Raw genomic sequence first — 21,731 nt, forward strand, 5'->3', positions numbered from 1 at the left:
TAAAGGTGGGGCTTTGTTGCTTGCAAATTGTTACTTCCAACAGAAGCAATTTTTAAGGAAACTGGAATCAAACATCATCACCCTAATGAAGGCAAAATATATGTAAAATCAATGATGAGTAAAGAGTTGGCTGATGTGCTTGTGGTGGGATTTTCCACCAGAAGTTCCCCTATGGGAAAGTTCCTGGACAAAAGTTTTCAGGGGGGAAGCTCCTCCAGCACAATTGTTTAGCATGTCTAAAGGAGAACTACAGCCCTGGGGAGATTAAGCTAATTAAGCAGCTGATTTATAAGTAATCTGATGATCAGATTCATGACATTTGTACCCATGTGTAATGTCCTGTTCAAAATGGGACCACAAAAACTCGACTCTATTGCTGATGCATTTGTTGTGAAGCCTCTTTAGTTTTTTGGGGGGTAACTAATTTAGACCTGGTGAAAACACGGGGGGGACCGAGATGAAATGATATCTAAGGTTAGAAATTAATGCAGACTGCAAAACACATGCAGAAGGAACCAGTAGCCAGACATCTGTAGCCTGCTCCTCATCCTCTATAAAGGCTTAATGCTACAGTAGCCACTGCTGGTATAAAATACAAGAATAAAGTGTCAGCCATCAAATTGACATGTGGGTAATGCACAGTAGGCGCCAGGCCTTGTCAAGAAAAGAAAAATGTGCAGAATAAAATTTTTTATATTTCTGGCTCTGCTGCACCAGTTTATTTTTACAAATACCTGTCCATCATGACTCTGACAAGGCAAGAGGTTGGTGGCATATTCTTTAAAGGAACACAAGAACATATGGAGAAAAATGGAGAAAGGAACAAAGATACAGAGAAACAATCAGAGAAAAATTTTTTCTGCTCTGATCTGCAGCCAAAAAACACTACAAGAAATGAAAAGAAAAATCACCGAGATTTAGTTGGGTAAATAACCCAGACAGAGGGGAGTGTAAACAGAGCAGAGCCGTTACACAAGGCATGAAACTATTCACAATTAAGTCTCATGGCTCGGCTCAGACTCTTAACTTGAGTAGAATCTGCAGGCGTGTGTGTGTGCACTTTTTCTCACTATCCGTCTCCCCTGACAACGTACAAAAATAGACCCGCACCAAGTAGCCACATGACCGCTGGGTTGCCACAGCAATCAAGCGCTGTTGTCGTGGCGATCCAGTTGGATATGGCCAATGCAGGAAGTGATTTATGGTAGGGTGGATTTAGATTTCACCACTTTGGCTACTTCACACACACACGATCCTGGCTTCTCCCTGTATCGATTACATACATTAATGATGAACAGAGTCTACATGCTCCTGCTGCTTTGTCGTTCTTATAGTAAACCTGACCCTGCTGACCTTGAGAGTCTGCTACACACAAGAAAATTACACCATATTTCCTCTGTAAACTGTCACATGCACAAAGAAAAAATAATAATACATATTAGTCTTGGAACTCAAGGTCTGCCTTGTAGTTATACAATTAATTGTTATGCCTCTAATGTGTTCTAGCTAAAGTCAGGATTTTGATGATGTAGTAAAAATGCAAATGAGCATGGTGAAAGGCTAGATTTGTAAAACATTAACCTTCAAAATGTCAGAACTGCTCACTATGTCATGCTCACCTCAAACTAAAATCATATGAGGGCTGCAGTCATTTTTTAGAGTCTCCTTCAGTCTAAACAATATCCCTTCAACAGTGATTTCTGAGCTTCACTGCTGAGTACTTAAAAAAATTAAAAAAAAGTTTTTTATTTCCATCAATCAGGTCATAATCGTTGGAGCTGCAAAGGCCCATTTCTGATAAATCACTAAAGTTTAATCTCATCTGCAGGGTGTGTTGTTGTCAGTGCACAGATGCTGGGTTTACTGCTGTTTGTCTTCGTGAGAAGAACGAACCTTGAAGACGAGCAGCACGAAGAGGAGCAGTAGGATGATCTGCACACTGATGACAAAGAGCTGGGAGAAGAGGTGAGCCAGCATCGTCTCCATAGAGCTCACACCTGGCAGAGACACACAAAGTGCTTAGCACTTACAAGCTCTGTACGTAGTCCCCTAAAAAATATCATTATTATAATTTTTTAATTAATTAAACTGGAAAATTCATGTGTTTGAAAAACAACTTTCAAATTTCGTGCTGGTAAACTATTTATGTGATCATGTTACTCCCTCTACTGGTAAATTCTCAAATTACACTGAATAATTAACTTTCAAATTAATATTTAGTGCCCATTTCTGATGTCAAAGTGTCCCTGGACAAGAAACTGAACCCGTAACAGCCCATCCTTATCCCCAGCTGTGCAGTGAAGGTCCCAAACCCAGAAGAATTTGGGGAGGGTTGCGTAAGGAAGAAAAGCTGTTCTAAATCAACATGCGGACAAATGATCTGCTGTGGTGACCCTGAACTCACAGGATAAGCCGAAAGGAAAAAAAAAAAAATGTTGCTTTATTGCCTACAGTCAAAAGATGTGTGTGAATAAATTAACACACGCGAAACAGACACACATTTCCAAATTAGGTGTAAAAGTTTAGGAGACAGTTTATACATCAATGTATGCTTCCACTATATGTCTTTTGGATGTAAAACCCCTTCCTATAAAGCAAATATGTACTGATATATACATTTAATAAGATATAGGTGATTGAATATTCATTTATGACTTATAAGACAAACAGCTGCAGTGAAATTTTTTTTCTCATTCTTAACTATTAAAGCATATCTTGTTTTCAGACCTTCCTGGTGCTCTTTCACCAGTGTTGGCAGTTATTCACATTTTTTTTTATGTTAGAAGTGAGCAGCCACTCTATCTCCACTAAAGCAGTGAGTAGAATCGTGTTAATCGAAAAGCATTTTTTAGCCTAACACAAGTTTTAACCAGTGCAAACACACTTTGTAATTAAAACCTGCATAGAATTAACATTTACTACAGTATGTTTGGTTGACCTTGCTGTTGCTCTTTTTTTGTCCTCAGGGCTGTAGACTAAAATACAATCAACAGAATAGGCCCAGTGTGCTCACTGTAAATAAGCCTGGAACTTTCTGTGCCTACCTTCTGCCTTTTGTTGTATAGCCATGCGGCAAACCTTCACTCATCTACTACCTGCACTACTGATTTTATAGATTATTTCAATCTATTTCTCTCCATAATGGTTATTTTAACTTTCTGTCATAAATAAATCACCTTGGTATCTTCTTGGTAGATAAATAAATCTTATTTTTGTCCCAGTCAGAGGCTTTGACATAATACTTTGTAATGGATATTGATCACTGTGAACATGTCAGTGTTAAGCAAATCGCAATTTTACAGCTGTTACAGCAGATGTTCCATTATACATTAAAACAACAATAAAAACATTATGTGTGCTGTCATAAAATAAGACAGCAGGCAATAATGTAAATAATGATAATGGGATTAAACATTTAAAGGAGTAAGCAAGTGTCATGCAAAGTAGGACATGTAGAATGAAGGGAGTTAAGCAAACAATCAGCACAAGCAGTAAAACATTGTAAAACACTTTAACATAAAGCGTTCTGCAGAAAATACCAGACAAACAGTGACAAAAAGCCAAGCAGAGCTAAATAATGAAGGCACATCTGTTTCCTTTTTAGTTCAATTTTAATATTACATGCAAATGAACAATAAGAGTAAGGTGTATTTAAAAGATTAACACAGCCTTTGTATTGGTTTGACAGTGTAGGAGCAATGTGCAATTCTCACCTGCAACCCAGCATCTGTCCAAAAGTCCCTCCTTTCTCTCCAGGACAAAGGAGAGCGCTGTCAGACCCACAGCCAGGTAGAAGGTGATACTGCGATGTCGTGAGTAAAAATATAAATTATGTCCTGCAACATTTCATCTTACAAACGAACAGATGCAGGGAGTACGAAAGACACTGTTTCTGATAACTGATGGTCAACAGCTGCTGTCCGGCTGTTTACCACAACAAGCAGCTCACATCACACCTACCTGAGCACAGCCCCAGGTGTAACAAACGTAGTGAAATCTGTGTTTTGGCTGCCATAGATCGGCTCTTCAAACTAAAAGACGACATAATTAAAAGGTTTATTTTTACTTAATTTGTAACGTGAATCAGAAACACAGAACTGTAAAAAGGGTTTGTGGGACTTTTGTTGATGTACTCAATTATTGATTTATTCTTTTTTAAGATCCTGATACATATGGAGTAAATTCGATATTCTTATTGCACTTGTTTTTGTTCCATACTCCTTTTGTTTTTTTACCTTTATTGGCATGGCAACGAGGTACGACATACTTCCCAACTTATTCTCCACAAAAGCCTGTCCAAAAAATAAATAGAATAGAAAGTGTGTGAGATATAGTCCTTTGAAAATTAATTGAACACATACACAGGAAGTAATAAAATCATCATATTTCATATTCTTTAGAACATCACTGGTATTAATTGCAGACACTAGAAAGTTTATGGGATGCAGTGACTCACAGTTTAGGATATCCTACTTCTTCACTCTGAAAAGCTCTTTGTTTGCTTTGGTGGTATTTTTAGAATATGTCCAATAAGATTCTCTTTTGTTGGCTGAATCTGAATAAACAGAAACCTCCTGCAAGCCTCTGTTCCCTGTCCTGTTCCAAATCCAAAAGTGTGGCAGTTGGGTACTAGTGTATCTATTAAAAGAGCTATAAATTCTCCACATTGCTTTTAATTTGATGTAAACCCAGTGCAGTTAAAGCCTGAAAGTATTTACAAGTATTTATATACATGGCAGAATGTAACATATTCTCTGTTAGGGCTCAGTAATAATTCAGTAATATTGTTGATCATTTTCAGGAAAATCAGGATGATTAGGTGATTAATAAACAAAGTTAGTTCTAAAAAGGTCTTGTTTTCTGCTCTGGTGTAATGACTGATAGTAGCCACAAATGTGGATATTCAGTCTTGATAGTGGAAACATAATGCTGCTGTAAAGTACAAGGATACTACAGTACAAGAACTGTGAATTTCATGTTTGCTGTCCACAGCACAGACTGTACTGAACTCTGTAACATCTTGTCTGTTGTCAAACATCTTCGTATTTTTCTTATGTATTGAATGATTTCTGGTTTTATTTCTCTTGTGAAAATAAAAATTTTACCTGAAAGGCCTCTTGAAGTTTTTTCTGCAGCATGAGAGCAATTTGTCGATCTAGAGAATACATAAAGGGCAAAAATGAACAAAACCAGCTTCTCAAATTTATAGGAAGTAACAATTTGTATAAAGTGTTATGACCATGCATCCCCTAGAGAACTCTATATTTTTCTAACTTCATGTCTAACTGCATGCACAGTACATGTTCAGCAATCCTTGTATCAATTTTATGAAATATATGCCAGACATTAGCAACAATACTATATTTCCAAAATATGCCAAAATATTGTTTCTTTTTTTGCAAAAAAATCTCAAAACTCATGTTACATGTTTACGTTATTTAAAAACTACTTTTACAAGCTTGGAAACAACATAAAGAATTTATCTTACTTGTCAGGTCCAGCCAAACGTGCACTGATCCTCCATCAACCACATCTCTAGAAACCTGCCGCTGGATCATCCTGTGAAAGCAGAGACAGAGTCTGAGAACAATCTCTGAGTTTGCAGATCTGTTTACAAAAAAGCAGGTAACCACAGTGGATGTTCCAGTGTTTGTGTGTGTAGGAAGTCAGTGAAGCTTTGGTCCCAAATCTCAGCATATGATACATTTTGCAAATTTACAAATAATTCCATGCTGCTGCCCTAGTCTACTTGTCTGACTTGCTTGCTATGTATAAACTGCAATGAACGCTTAGTGAGGCAATTTTGAGTTTTAAAGCTCTGACCCATATGTTTTCTCATTTCCTGTGCATCAATGTCCAGTTTGATTTATTTATTGTTTGTGTTGTGCTGTCTTTAATTTCAGCTGCAATTTCACGAACCAGCATATTTTAAAATTGACTAACTTTGCACAATTTCACTTTATCAGATGTTGTCACTTGCATTTTAAAAGATGTATGAATTTGATTAATAATGGTTTATGTGATGTTTTAATTTGAAAAGGACAAACAAAAGCTTACTGCATTTGTCAACATGTATTAAAATTATTATTATTTATAGAGCACCAAGTCGGGATAAAGACAAAGTTGTATCAGGAAGGACATCAGACATAAAACACATGCCAAATTAAACATGCCAATCATGACTGCCTGCCTGTGCCCGGACCTTGACCAGATCGGTCAGGGCCCGGGTTAACAACAACCACCACCACTGTTCACCTACAGGGTGCCGGTGGAAACTGGGCTACTGTTGGTTGAAGAAGGACAGGACAAAGGTGTGTTTGTAGGTAGAAAGAGAAGAGGAAAGCTAAGAACGTAGGACTGACAGTAGGGATTTGAATGTTGGGACTATGACAATGTTGGGACTATGGAGCAGGAGTTATCCTGCAAGAGGAGTTTGTGAGGAAGGTTCTAGAGGTGAAAAGAGTATCAGACAGGTTGATGAGTCTGAAGCTGAAATTGAAATTGAAGGTGTGATGTTCAATGTTGTTGGTGGTTATGCCCCATATGTAGGATGAAGTGATGCAGAGCATCAACAGAGGTGAGAGAGTGGTGATTGGTGCAGATTTCAACGGACATGCAAGGTGAAGGGAACAGATGTGATGAGAATGTGATGGTTTGGTCTTCAGGACAGGAATGCAGAAGGACAGATGGAGGTAGACTAGTTCCTGACTAGTTTGTTTAACAAGATCTTATAGAGTGAGAGGATGCCCGAGTAATGGAGGAGAAGTGTACTGGTGACGATTTTTAAGAACAAGGGAGATGTGCAGAGCTGTGGCAACTACAGAGGAATAAAGCTGGTTAGCCACACAATGAAGTTGTGGGAAAGAGTAGTGGAAGCTTGGCTAAGGGCAGAGGTGAGCATTTGTGAGCAGCAGTATGGTTTCATGCCAAGAAAGAGTACAACTGATGCACTATTTGCTTTGAGGATGCTGATGGAGAAGTACAGAGAGGGTCAGAGGGAGTTGCATTGTATCTTTGTAGATTTAGAGAAAGCATATGACAGGGTGCCAAGAGAGGAGCTGTGGTATTGTATGAGGACGTCTGGAGTGGCAGAGAAGTATGTTAGAGTGGTGCAGGACATGTATGAGAGCTGTAAGACAGTGGTGAGGTGTGCTGTAGGTGTGACAGAGGAGTTCAAGGTGGACGTGGGTCTGCATCAAGGATCAGCTCTGAGCCCCTTCTTGTTTGCTCTGGTGATGGACAGGCTGAGGTTAGACAAGAATCTCCATGGACTATGATGTTTGCAAATTACATTGTGATCTGTAGTGAGAGCAGGGAGCAGGTGGAGGAAAATCTAGAGAGGTGGAGGTCTGCTCTGGAAAAAAGAGGAATGAAGCTTAGCCGCAACAAGACAGAATACATGTGTGTGAATGAGAGGGACCCAGGTTGAACGGTGAGGTTACAGGGAGCAGAGGTGAAGAAGGACTTTAAGTACTTAGGGTCAACGGTTCAGAGCAATGGAGAGTGTGAAGAGGCGAGTGCAAGCAGGTTGGAACAGGTGGAGAAAAGTGTCAGGTGTGTTGTGTGATAAAAGAGTATCAGCGAGAATGAAAGGAAAGGTTTTCAAGAGTGGCACTGAAGAAAAGACAGGAGGCAGAGCTGGAGGTAGCAGAGCTTAAGATGTTGAGGTTCCTTTTGGGAGTGATGAGGATGGACTAAAGCGCTTTATTAAGAGACATTTACAAGATATCACAAGGTATAACACACGCAGTAATATTACCACACATACTTTGCATCTTATGAAACAAGGTGATCTAATTGAACAGTGCAGAGTGGTTTGACTCCCAGCGGAGCCAGAGGAAAAGACACCTTTTGTTTTCCTCATGCCAAACTGTCACATGAGTGGCACATGATTCTGTGAGAGAGAGCGTTTGATTAGTCGGAGCTGAGCTGTGACCTGCCCAGGTGCGTTAGGGACAGGAAGGACCAGACTGTCTACCCCAGGCTTTACACACAAATGCACAAAACACACAAAAAACCATATACAAAGAACAATGATTCACACCTTAAAAAAAGCATGCCCTTTACCCTCCACAGTTGGGTAATTCTGAATTGGTGTGGTTTGATTCCTGTGTGCTTATGTATCAGAGAAAGAGAGAGTGTGAAAGCAACAGGGACGCCATGTAAAGCAAAAAGCGTGGGAAAGAAGCGACTCATCTCATAATTACTCCCTCGAGAATGGCACACTCCCAACATCACTGAAAACCGCAATAATTACACCACATTTAAAAAAACCCTCCCTGGATCCTGAAGTCATGGCAAACTATCGTCCAATCTCCAATCTTCCATTCCTATCAAAGGTCTTGGGAAAAGCTGTCTTAGCCCAGCTCCAGGATCCCCTCAAAAGACAACAATCTGTTTTAAAAATTTCAATCTGGCTTCCACCCCTCCCAAAGCACAGAGACAGCCCTGGTCAGGGTCAGTAACAACCTCCTTATGGCTGCTGACCAGGGCCTCCCATCCCTTCTTATTCTTCTGGATCTCACTGCCGCTTTTGATAAAGTTGTCCACAAAATTCTACCGTTGGATTTTCTGGCACTGCTTTGGGGTGGTTTTGTTCCTATCTCACATATAGAGCTGAGTATGTGGCCTTGAGGGATGCCAAATCTCAGTCACACTCGGTCAACTGTGGGGTGCCACAGGGGTCGGTTCTTGGGCCGATCCTTTTCAACATCTATATGCTCCCACTGGGCCACGTCATTGGCAAGCATGGAATCTCCTTCCATTGCTATGCTGATGATACTCAGCTCTATGTGAGACTGAGCCCGACCCCACCGACACTTCCGTCAACTCTCACCTGTTCCCTGGGAGGACATTAAGGAGTGGATTACAGAGAACTTCCTTCAGCTGAACAACACCAAAACCGAAGCCCTTCTAGTTGGTAACCACCCATCAGCTTCATTCCTCACCCTTTAATTATATCTCCTTTTCTGGTCACACCATTACCCTCTCCAACTCTGTTAACAACCTGGGGGTCAAGTTTGACCCCCACCTGTCATTCGAAACACATGTCCAACACCCTTGTAAAATTGCATTTTTTCATCTCAGAAACATAGCCAAACTCCACCCCTCCCTCTCCATCTGTGACATTGAAAGGCTGGTCCATGCCTTTGTCTCCTCCAGGCTGGACTACTGCATTGCACTTCTCATCAGAATCTCTGACAGGTGCCTTCAAAAGCTCCAATATGTTCAAAACAGCGTCACCAGGATCCTTATGAGGGTGCGGAAACCCAAACACATCACTCCTGTTCTCCGGACACTTTACTGGCTCCCCATGCACCTTCGCATTGATTACAAAGTCTGTCTACTTACCCACCCGTGCGTCCATGGAAATGCCCCACATACACTTACTCCTTAAGATACATTGCAATCTACAACAAGACACATTCGTTCCACCTACACTTATCGCCTCTACCCCCCAGATCCAAACTTCACACAATGGGGGACCGAGCCTTCTCAGCAGCTGCTCCACGGCTCTGGAACGCTCTGCCTGAGAACCTGAGGGCACCACAGACTGTGGACTGTTTCAAAAAACAGTTAAAGACTTTTCTGTTAACAAATGTAAAGTGCTTTATAAGTAAAATGAATTATTATTATTAATATCATCTGTGGTGATGCAAGACTTTTAGTGCGCTTCAATAAAAAATATGAATGGCAAAATATGAAGAAGAAATGGGTTTTTAAAACTGAAATTCAGGAAGTTCTAGATATAATCAGCTACTATTTCATGTTTTTCTGTCAGTTTCAGAGTCGGAATGTGTGTAATACTTTATCTCAAATTCCTCTTTTTTTTTTAACTTTCAACAAAAAAATGTTTGAAAGCTTTAAACGGTTGAAAGTAAATAAGGCCATTTTTATAAACATTTATCAATAATTTTATCAACAAATATCACTGTAACTAATAGTTAATACTTAAATGTAATGATGCTTTGAGCTAAATGCTAATTGTAGCAAGCTACTGTCCCATGCTCACAATGAAAATGATAACACAATGTTTAGCATGTTATAACATGTTAATCTTTGCTCATTAGCACTAACAAAATATGTAACAGTGTCATTAGTTATAACAGATATTTGGGACATGTGAGTGGGATGTCAGACACAGAGTAGGTGCTGGACTGACTGATTAACAATAATCGACTGGAAAATTAATAAAATGTTTATTGTGGAACTTATTGAAACTTAAAAAACTTTATTATCTTGTAAGAAGTTTAATGTTGGTGGACAGTACAGTGGTGGAGTGGCTTGTGCTGCCGCCTCACAACTAGAAGGTCCACGGTTTGAATCCACCGAATGGCTGCAACCTTTCTGTGTGGAACTTTACATCATGATCATGTTGTAAAGTAACATGATGTGAATCCAATGCACGTATCAAATAGCTTCTCTCACCTTTTTGTCAGGTAGCTGGTGAAGTTCTTGCCAAAGCCGATGACACCCCAGTACTCTCCGTTGTAGATTCCGTTGAAAGCATCAGTATGGGACAAGGGCACCTACAGACATTATAATATTTTCTTATTAAGCAAATGCTGACTGAATATATTTTGCTTTAGTAACATCACACTGCAAATCTATTTCCATTAAAATAATCTAATGTCTGTTATTTTTTCATTAGAGCCAGTGAAGACAGAGGACACTTCTTTTTAAGTAGTACACCAGGGTAAATATTTGTCATTTAGCTCTGAGCCGGTCCAGTTGGCTTTGGGAGTGTACGTTTATCTCACAGACACACAAAGAAAAAACCTTTTCAAGTTTATTCTCGCTTTAAACAGAAGTGAAACTAATTTGCTTAAGGTCAAATTAAATATAACAACTCTACTTTCTTTCTGAACTAAAACAATGTCAATTGCAGCTCTTTGACAGATTTCCAAACTCAGGGAGCCACAAAACAAACACTGACAACAAACTGATTGAACAATTGAGCAATAATCTTTCTTTAAGATTCAGTCAACAACAGAAAAAACATCAGAATTTACCAAAAGACAAAAAGGAAGTGAAACTGCTACAGACAAAACTAAATACGGATCAAGTACTGAAACTGCACAGTTTCTCTGTGACTGTATCATATAAATAGGTGTGTGCATTAACATTTGTCTAATGGCTCACGGGGTTAAATAAATACCTGGTGCACACTGGAGTTGTCCAGGAAGGAGAGAAGTGACGTGCTGTAAGCAGACGGGGCTGTCTCATTGTTCACCACAGCAACTAGGATCCCCTTTGGATCTCCTCCGACACACAAGCAGATTAGAGAGATCTGGATGACGGGCAGCAGGAACTGGAAACACAAGGAGCTGCAGAGGAGATGGTCAGAGTCACAAATATCATACTGCCAACTCTATTAACTACACAAGATATTTCCATCAAATACCATAACACTGACATACCCCGGCATTCTTCTCATTCGCACCATTGTTTTGATTGTCAGGGCGGCAATGTTTCGCCATTTGGGCAGCATGTGTCTGGCTCGTACCTTCCAGTCCACTGTGCAGTCACACAAAACAAACGAGGACACATTTTAAAAAAGGTGATATTCCTAACAATCAGCAAACAGCAATCGAAACGAGTGCCACATATTGGGGAAATTAACTAAGAGAAAACTGAGAAGAACTAATGTAACACTTGACATAAAAAAAGATTTTTCAATCACACAAATATACACCTACTCTAAGATGTTACAAGCAAAAATCTTATCAAAGATTTATTTGCACCTAAAAATTACTCTGTCAACTTATTTGGGGATTTTATTTAAATTTGTGATGTATTAAATAGAGAAATTGATGAAAAATATGAGCAGAGAGAAGAAAATGACATGCACCATGTATAGTTAGACCCCGTGTGATCCCAAACACCCGCAGCTCATTTTTAAGGAGCTGTGTAAAAACAATTTAAATATAAAACTATCTGATAAAGCAAAAAGTAGTGCCTGAATATTTGGGAATTTCTTCTGCAGCTCCCGATCCGACTCTGAGAATTGGCCGACTCTCGTCCCGCGCGCTCTCAAATGACTGGCTCTTCTCCAGCGGCTCACCAGGTGGACTGGACCCTCTTTTAGAGCTGACCTGATCTGATGTCTCACACAGCTGCAGGAAGGCGTGTTCCAGAGTCTGCAACAGGATATTATACATTAGTATACATTATACATATTATAGATGAACAGGGTATTTAGGCATAACTGTATTTTACCATTACAAACCTCACACATTTCTTTTTTAAGCTTACTTGTTTAAGTGTATGTATGTCTTTGTCCCTCCCAAATTAAGGTGTACGTATTAAGTCTAAAAAGCTGCCTCATCAGTGTGGGTCATAAGTTCCCTGTTACCTTATCTGTTTTTCGTCTACTTCCTATTAAAACTGGCCAACTGTCCGACCAAACAGACAAACCCAAACTACTGTCAAAATGTCATGCTTTGAGCTTGCATGAACATCTGTCCCGCTGTGACTACCACCGCTTCTGGGTGTCCACACAGTCCACTGGGGTCTCAAGCAGTACTCACTGTTGCACTGTGCTGCTTCATTACGTTGTCTGGTGGACCTTCAGCCAGCAAATGGCCACTCCTCATCAGACCAACCTAAAGAGTAGAGAAATGAATAAGATATTTTTGACACATTGTTGAATTTTTTGTGCTTCCTTTGTGAAAGTGTCCTAACTGAATCATGGAGAGGATGAGCTCCTACTTTCATATTTCAAGAGATGCAAAATCAACAGTTCTGCACACAAATCTAACTCTAATTGTGGGCAACAGAGAGGAGAATAATTATTGCAAATTTAATTTTTAATGTAGTTGTCTGCATTTATTCGCATCACACTATAGTTGTGTGGTTACTTTTCAAACAGTTCCAAATCCGACCCACTGATGTCCTTAGAGGGTCAAACAGCCAATGGAGTAAACAACAGACCAGGTTTTCACGATCCTGCTTAAAGTCAATTTTTGACAGTCAAGCAATGCATTGTTGTACTTAATGCTACTTCTGAACCTCACACAGTTCTGTCAAAGCACAGCCGTCACAGTTAGAACTATATAATCTGTGTCATTCTGATTTACCCTGATAAGAGGCATTACTGAGCTGTAGCTGAGGAGTCAGACTGCTTTTAGTAGAGACTTTCTGTTAAATGCAGCTGCACCTTTAGAGGCCAAAGTGACCTTAGACCTTGTTTAAAAGTTATGTAGTCTCAGAGTGTCAGTGTGAATATGACAACACACTTACATAACTGCACTTAACTTTCTTACTTAGCATGACTGAAATGTAGAAACCACGCTTTTTCCAGGTGTGGACTGAACACAGAGCAAGTGGGGCATGATGTTTATAGGTTGACATTTAATGTGCGTCACAACAAAGAAGTTCCCTATATTTTTTTTATGAATTTTGAAAAGAACAGGTTCACTTTTAAAACCATATTGGTTTTGTCTTCGCTTTTGTGGTGCTGGACTAATTTACAACAAAAGAGATGAGACATTTTAGGTGCAAAATCAAATAAATGCAGCCACTAAGAGTCTAAGCTACAGTACAAATGTACGATTGTAAAAATGTTTGGCTTTGTGGGCTTTGAATACAAAGCAGATTACGGGTCAAACAATGAATGAAATCGTAGGATGACTGGATTTATGCTCAGCCAAGCATTGAAGCGTTTATTATGTGTTACTGTAAAGTCCTGTAAGCATGTGGGCTGTAAACTTACTGACTCCTATGTTCTGTGTAAGGCCCTGTTGTTTTTGTGTATAGCCACTTTTTGATGTGATTCTCACTGAAACCTTTAGCTTTATGCTCACAGGTGTAAGGTTCTGGTATAATTGCATGTCCACTTTACTCACCATGTTTTTCTTCAGTGTCTGTATTTTGTAAGCTGGATGGATGAGACTCAGACTATGCAAAGTTGCAAAGATCCAACAGTCGTTTAGTTTATAGCTCAATGATCAGATGATAAATATACAATAGCCATAAAACCTCTGTCATGTATAACTACATGACCATAAATATAGTTTATGGTAGTTTTTGGACAATGATGGAGCATCTTAGTCGCATCTTTATTGGGTTGTTGTGCATCTTTTTGTGGCCAGTTTGTGTCTTAACAGCTCTTTTCAACAAGAATTACATGCAGTGAGTGCATAGGCCATTTAACCCCTTAGGCCCAGTCCTCTGAGTCATCCATGCTGGTTAGATGTGGTTTTGTTTTGCTCATGTAATTTTTTGATAGTAACCAAACATAAGAACAATGTTTTTCATCAACAGAAGTTATGAGTTGGCAAATGTTTTGTTTTGACACATCTATTACATCTCTATAGAAAACTTATTTTTCCAAATGAATCTCACTCAAGTGGAGCATTTGTGCCTCGTGTCACATAAGAACAAACTTATTTAAGTTCACACAAACTAAACATCAATGATCAATGATAAATCAACTAAACCATGCATTAGGGTTTTGTGCATGTTTTTTTCTCACCACATTGGCTTGCCTGGCCTCCTCTATGTAGTGAGTGGTGATGATGACAGAGACTTTCCCCGTCTTCACAATCTCCACCAGATGCTGCCAGATCCTAGAAAGCAGACCAAATAAACAAATCACATTACATAACACTGGACCTGCTTGCTAATAGAGTTTTCCTAAATTTGCAGTTGGAAAAAGCCTAAAGCTTTGGCAGCAGCAATTTGGCTGCCAACTGTCTGATCTGATGAGGCCTTGTGATGTGGTTACACAATGAGACTGGAGCAACACACTGAAGGAGTGCAAAAGACTTTCAAAAAAAGGTTCCTGACTTGCTTTTCTATAAGATGTGCAGTAATGTTTGTGTATACTTTAATACTTTTTTGCAGAATGTACTGTAAACATGCTGTTGACATCAATGTGACTGACAACAAAGTAAAACACAACTGCACAATAATAAAACACTATACGTATACACAAATGTTTGCAACTACATCATGATGCACTCTAAATCATTTATTGTAAAGTTCGAAACGTATTAAATGTTAAATTGGGTGACTTGCAGAAAATTATTACCCCACAAAGAAATGTGCTACTGGTTGCAAACCACCACGATGAAGGGTTCAAAGGTCCCTACATGGACATAGTTTCACTTTAAGGGATTTAAATGTGTGTAATTTTTTCTTCCTGCCTGCCATTTTGAACTTGCACCAACTACAGCAAGATCTCTGTGAGAGCAACCTTTGGTTCTAGCTGGGCCATATGTTGATATAATATCAGTACTCTGATACAAAGGGCACTTTATGTGGGTTTCAGTTACAGTTTAACCACATTAAAACTTCATAGTTTTACTAATATATTGCTGAATAATATGAAGACAAAACAAATTTGGCAATGTGTTACAGTTGGGTACTTTGCAGCATCAACTCCTATTGAGTGTTTGAAGGTCATGTATTTTAGCCTTATATTCATATTGTTATCTATAGTACACATTTTCAGCTTTTACCAGGGGGCCAAAAATTATTTTGGCAGGGCTGGATGGGGCCCAGAAACCAATATTCAGCTACTGTTGATATAGACATTTTCTGGTAAATGTATGCAGATGTATGCATCATCTCCTTTTAGTTTAGGTTAGTTTATTATGTATTAGGGTATGTGTGTAATACCAAATGTGTGTAAACAATATGGCTGTACACCAATACTACTAGGAGAATAGGCAGTGGAGTAAGAATGTCATTTGTATGAGCTGAGCATGTTTTTTACATACTTAGCCCGGAGCACAGGGTCCACCCCGACTGTCGGCTCATCCAAGATGAGCAGCTCTGGATTCTGAAGAAGAGCAGCTCCGAGAGACACTCTTCGCTTCTGACCCCCACTGTGGCACAGAAAACAGATGATGCAAGATAAAGGGTCAAAAGGGCGACACAAGGTGAACATTTTTCATTGTTTCCCCGTTGTTCCGACCTTGTCTCAAAAACTGCAAGAAGAACCTGCCTAACAACAATAAGGCAAATACCAAAGTTAATGAAAGCTGGAAAGAGCTTCTTTTTAAACAAAAGAGTGTAGTAACAAGTGTGCTACAAGTGTGTAGCAAGAGTGGCGTAATCAATGAGGGATATGATTCTTTTAATAACTAGACCATACCGGGAACATGCATTTGTTGAAAGCAGGGTTTCTGGAGGAAGATGCTTGCAACAACTTTGTCATTTTTGTATCTATTGACATAAAGAAGTCACATTTTCAAAAATTACAATGAAAGCAGAAATCCAACAGTAACTTTTGGGAAATTAACAAATACTCTATTTTAATTTGTGCTTATTGTTTCCTTTTATAGCTTGAAAATGTAGTACACTGATGGAAATGACAAAATGTGAGGAGCAAAGTTACATTTCCTACGTGTAACAGAGCTGACCAATGAGGCTTTGCAGATTTTATTATTTATATCATTGTGGGACAATAAACATGTCACTCATTGCAACTGAGCTGACTGTGGCTCATTTGTTAAAGCTCAGGCTCGAATTTGAATGAAAGTGCGATTCAAGCAGAGCAGAGCTTGAATATAGCCTGACAGTCCCAGTCTTTCTGGGGAAATTAAAATTCACTTTGGTGCACAAGTACAAATCTTGGGTGCATAAGATTATGAAGGACTTTTGGGACATTAATGCACCTCAAGAGACTCTTTAATGCATACTCATATTCACATGATCATTCCTAAGGAATTCCTCAGGTGTAACACTAAATCACCTTTGTCACGCAACAGATGTCAGAGCTATGAGAAGGATTGTTGTTGTTGACAGGCATAATTACAGTAAAGATAATTACACTATAAAAGCAAATGATCTGAGATGCATCAAGACACTTGTGAGAGACACGGCGGTCACCTTCTTACCATCGCATCACAGGACAAATTATAAAATAATTATGGAGGAAACCATTTTTAACTGCACATGTTGTTGTTTTAAGAAAATACCCACACATATACATCACTACACTAAACTTTTATGAGGAAATCGACAGGTTTGAACCTCAAATGAGCAACTTGGTTTCAGTGACATCTGGAAGCACTTACTGTACAGGGCCAAACATTACAGTGACTGATTGGGGAACATTCAATAAACTGACATTACAGTAAAGCAGCAGCTACAGTATCTCTTTATTTGACTCTGGCTTTTCTCCTTACCAGTGTCAAAGTCCACAGGTGTATGAACACAGCTATAAAAACTACATATGACCACAGTACACATCACATATACCGTAGTGGTACTGCATATGTCCAGTATGTCTCTGGAGAAATTATAAATCCACAGATATTAACCTCATCCTGTGTGGAAAGTTTCCTGTCTCACCTGAGATTTCGGACCAGGCTGTGCTTCTGAGGTAGATCCAGGAAGTCAACGAGGAAGTCCATGCGTGCCTGTGTTTCCTTCGATGTCAGGCCGTAGATTCGCCCAAAGAACGTAAGTGTGTCACTGATGGTGAACTCGTTGTACAGTGCCAGCTCCTGCTCAACACAAAGACAAATACACAGGATATATAACATATTAGCAAAGTCACTGTTTGAGCAAAAGGTACAAGTGAGTGAATACATCTGCATATACAGTAAAAGTTCACCCCAGCAGTATAATTACTGCACCGTGAGGAAGAGATGAAGTGTCCAATTTCTTCTTCTCTAGCTCAAAGATCACTACCTACATGTGATGCTCTGTATTACACACTGGAGGAAACATGGCATGTGTGTTATGAACCCTCATTAGTTATCCAGTCTGACAGTAATGAAACACACTCATGTACAGGTCACTGACTGCACCTGAAGCTAAATTGAAGAGGTCACCATTGAAGGGACACGGCCTGCTAATTATAACTGTAATGAGCAGCTGTCTGACTCTAAAAACACACCCAGGCTTTACAACCTTTCCTGAATATATTGTTTTAAAGTGGAGCTTAGTAACTTGGTAATTGAACTTGTTGCTTAGGTGTTTCAGATGGGTTCTTTACCTGCGGCATGTATCCGACCATCTTCCCTGGCACATCGTGTCCAGGAAATGCAGGTGGCTTCCCCAACACGGTGATGTGGCCCCGCGAGATTTTCAAAGTTCCCACGATACATTTCAGCAACGTGGTTTTCCCACATCCACTGGGCCCTAAAAGGCCATAACTGCAACACAGGATCAAGAGTATCTCAGATAAAACCAGAAGGGTCTCAGAACAACAACATTATGTTGTACCCTGCAGTTCTCATGCTCCCTGGTTGTGTCCAAGTAATAGTTCCTGCATGTTCCTCTCAGAAAGAGCAAACCTTGTTGGCTTTACATGTCGAGCTTAGAGTTCGTTTTTCTCAGACTCAATGTTTCCCCTTATTTACAGTCTTTATGCTAAGGTAAAATAATTATATTGCAGATCTAACCCTTTAAAAGTATCTAGTGTGATGTTCTTATTTAATCTTTATTTCCAAAAGCACAACTGACTTGCAATGTTTCTTTTATACATTCCTTCATCTCGTCTCTTAAAAAAGTATTATTTTCCAGCCTTTTCATAGCATTAAATAATGTCCAAATGTGCCAATTTAACCACAATTAGCTTTATAATAATAGCTTTTTTTTACGTCTCATTCTTCTTAAAGCTGATTCATCATGAAAGAAAACTGTCAGTGAGGACTGCACTGTAAAATTTGTAGTAAGCTAAACAAAAAAACAAAAGCAGGTCACATGTATAATGCTCTTTAGTAACACTAAATGAATTCCAGGTGTAACATTATATCACCTTTGTCATCCAACACATTCCTGATACATTAGAGATATGAGAAATCTTGTTGTGTTTGACAGGCTACTTCACGTTTATCCTTTCTTAGTTCAGGAAGTTTATGCAAAAAAACTGTTTGTTTTTTCCTATGTACATTTTATTTTTACTTTGGAAATGCACTTTGGGAAAAGTGATTCTGTAATTTATTGCATCAAAGATGCTGACATACAGATAAAACACATAGATAAATGGTGGATACATTTAAGTTCTTCCAGGAACAGGAACAGAAACAATTAGTACCAAAAAAACCTTTCTTCTTTCTCTCAAAAGAAAAATTCTGTACACAGAGGGAACTATCCTGGTTCAGTTTTAAGGAGCCAAAGAAAGTAGATTAGCGTACAGACTATCTCCACAAAAATTTAGATTTTTACACCTGATCTGTCAGCAGATACATGACAAAGAAGAACGTGAGAAAACTGGTTCGCCCAAAAAATTTGCTAACCGAGGAGAGAATTTTGTTTTTCATTATTTTTGTTGTACAACTCTGTCACATCAAAATTGTGATTTAAAAAGTGTTGAAATTGACTTGCTGGTTGAAAAAAAATGCTGTTCAAGTCCATTAAAACAAATATGTCAGGCACAGGATTACATGAAAAAAAAACCCACCTTTGAACATCACCTATGTTTTAATAAACTGATAATGAGTTAGATGTCTTATCCATTAAGAAAAACAAATCATGGCCATCATGACTGGATCGAATCATTACCGTCCACTCACATTTGTCCTTGTGGCACAGTCAGGTTGAGGTTGCTGAGGACCTTCAGTTTGCCATAAGACCGGCACACATCTCGGCACCGGATTGCAAAATCCTCCTGTCCAGCTGGCAGAGAAGCCTCCAAATCAGCCTTCATATTGCCCTCCTTCAGCTGCAAAACAGAACATACAATAGTAAATAGCTAAAGCAACTGGCTTGATAGGCTGCAATTACAATTTTCACCATGTGCAAACATAACACAAGGCAAAAAAATTGGTTAAATCACTGCACAGGACCATAATAACAAATCATGAGATCAATCTTATTTTATATAAACAAATCAAATTAGGAGATAACTTGCTGTTTAAAGACATAATAAAAAATCATGTGAACCTAAAATTCATAAATTAAAAGGATAAAATAGAGTAGACTCTTCACGTCTTTCACTTCTTGTGATTCCGCAGTGCCATAAATGTTACAAATTAATGGTTACTGAATGGGCAACTGGGCAAAGGCCCAAGTGTCAGCGGGCCAGTGGGTCAAAGCATCTGTTTAATGTGACTGTGAATATTTGTCTTGGGAAACTATGAGACTACAAAGGGACACAAAGCTACCACAAAAACACCCTAAAGACAAACCAAACTATCATACAGTGATGCAAATCATTTAAACAGGCACTCAAAAGTATCCCTACCACAAAGACATTTAAAACAATTATAAAGAAACACAAAACTACCTCAAAAAGACAGCAAACTACCACACAGAGAAAATTGTGGAAAAATGTTCATCAATGTAAAATTATGAAGACTTTAAAGATCCCACCATCTACAGTTTATAATATCGTCAAAGGATTCAGAGGATCAGGAGGAATCTCTGTGCACAAGTGACAAGGCCAAAGGTCAAAACTGGATGCGTGTGATCCTTAGGTGGCCACTGCATTAAAAACAGGTCTGATTCTCTACTGGACATCACTGCATGGGCTGAGGAACGCTTCCAGAAATCACTGTCTGTGAACGCAGTTCACGGTGCAATATACAAATGTAAGTTAAAGCTGTATCATGCAAACAAGAAGCCATATGTGAACACGATCCAGATACGCCGCCGTGTTCTCTGGGCCAAACTCATTTAAAATGGTTTGAGGCAAAATGTAAAATATTTCAGCAAGACAATGCTAAACCACATGCGGCATCCATCACAAAAGCATACTGTTTTTATTTACCTTTTAATCATCATCCCAACTTTTTGGGAATTGGGGTTGTACGAAGAGAAAAAAATGAAAAAATAAACAGGACAAATAACTTCAAAAACACACTCAAGTATTACACACAAATGCTAAAAACCACAAAGGAGACACATAATTACCACAGACACATTATGTACTACAGAGACAAGCAAAAAAACTACAAAGAAACATAAAACTACATGTCAGCTATGAAGAGGAACTATCACACAGGGACACAAAGTGCTGCAGTCGATAAATCACGAAATATCAATTTCAGTGGCTAGAATCAGCTTTGTTTTTGGGTAGGTTTCACATGCAGGAATTTAAACATAGTTTTAACTGGATCATAGCATTTTGTTTGTTTAATGATCTTAACGTATTTCACAATTCCAGACAAGTTCAAAAGCAGTTCAACAATAAACAAAGCTGTGATTTTCCTCCAACTGTAACCACATCTTGTTGGTCTTGCTTCAGCTACTGTATGTATTGTTCTGTTTGCAAACCACCTCTAAATGGATGAAATGCATTTTCTTTCATTTCCACATGATAGATATTAGATAATAAAAAAACTCAATGTTATCATAAACCAATAAAAGACATTTCATACACATTCCCATGCACTCCTCAATCCTGCTGTGCTAATAATTTGTTTAAAAAAATTTTAATATTTAAATATTTGCTGTACCCTTTAACTTTCCTCCAAATGTTGCAGCGCACAAAAATAACAAAGACGCAACATACATTACATTTAGAATCAGTAGGAGTGGTACTGTTTTTAAAAGGCTTAACTGCAAGCAGCTGAAAGAAAATGCAAAGCATTCTTCTGAGTAAGCCACTCACCAATCCATCAAGGAGGGCAACCAGATTAGTTTTTTGCTTTTTTCTTAGAATGCAAGTGGGGAGAGAAACTATAATTTTGCCCTTTAACCCTGAGTCTCACTTTTGTCACAGCAACATGCACAAAAAGCTCTGACATCCCTGCTGGTTTCTATGCATCCTCTCAAGCCTCTGCAGACAAAGTATTAGCACAGTAATCTCTAAAAACAGCTTTCTTTCA

The 21,731-nt window shown here is 38.9% G+C and overlaps 1 protein-coding gene across 4 annotated transcripts in view; it reads right to left on the reverse strand.

The window, feature by feature from the left end:
* Positions 1–21,731, reverse strand: part of abch1 (ATP-binding cassette, sub-family H, member 1) — a 29,968-nt gene that overhangs the window by 6,686 nt on the left and 1,551 nt on the right. For all 4 annotated transcript variants that reach the window (XM_067513414.1, XM_067513441.1, XM_067513423.1 and 1 more), the window contains 16 exons: positions 19,476–19,624; positions 17,954–18,113; positions 17,305–17,459; positions 15,726–15,833; positions 14,477–14,570; positions 12,531–12,605; positions 11,960–12,140; positions 11,421–11,517; positions 11,159–11,327; positions 10,429–10,529; positions 5,489–5,559; positions 5,106–5,155; positions 4,236–4,292; positions 3,961–4,031; positions 3,714–3,802; positions 1,894–1,997 (listed from right to left, as the gene is read on the reverse strand). In XM_067513414.1, the coding sequence (XP_067369515.1) occupies positions 1,894–1,997; positions 3,714–3,802; positions 3,961–4,031; positions 4,236–4,292; positions 5,106–5,155; positions 5,489–5,559; positions 10,429–10,529; positions 11,159–11,327; positions 11,421–11,517; positions 11,960–12,140; positions 12,531–12,605; positions 14,477–14,570; positions 15,726–15,833; positions 17,305–17,459; positions 17,954–18,113; positions 19,476–19,624 (1,731 nt within the window). The remainder of the gene's footprint in view (positions 1–1,893; positions 1,998–3,713; positions 3,803–3,960; positions 4,032–4,235; positions 4,293–5,105; positions 5,156–5,488; positions 5,560–10,428; positions 10,530–11,158; positions 11,328–11,420; positions 11,518–11,959; positions 12,141–12,530; positions 12,606–14,476; positions 14,571–15,725; positions 15,834–17,304; positions 17,460–17,953; positions 18,114–19,475; positions 19,625–21,731) is intronic.

This window comes from Channa argus, chromosome 1 (genome assembly GCF_033026475.1).
Source record: "Channa argus isolate prfri chromosome 1, Channa argus male v1.0, whole genome shotgun sequence".
NCBI lineage: Eukaryota > Metazoa > Chordata > Actinopteri > Anabantiformes > Channidae > Channa > Channa argus.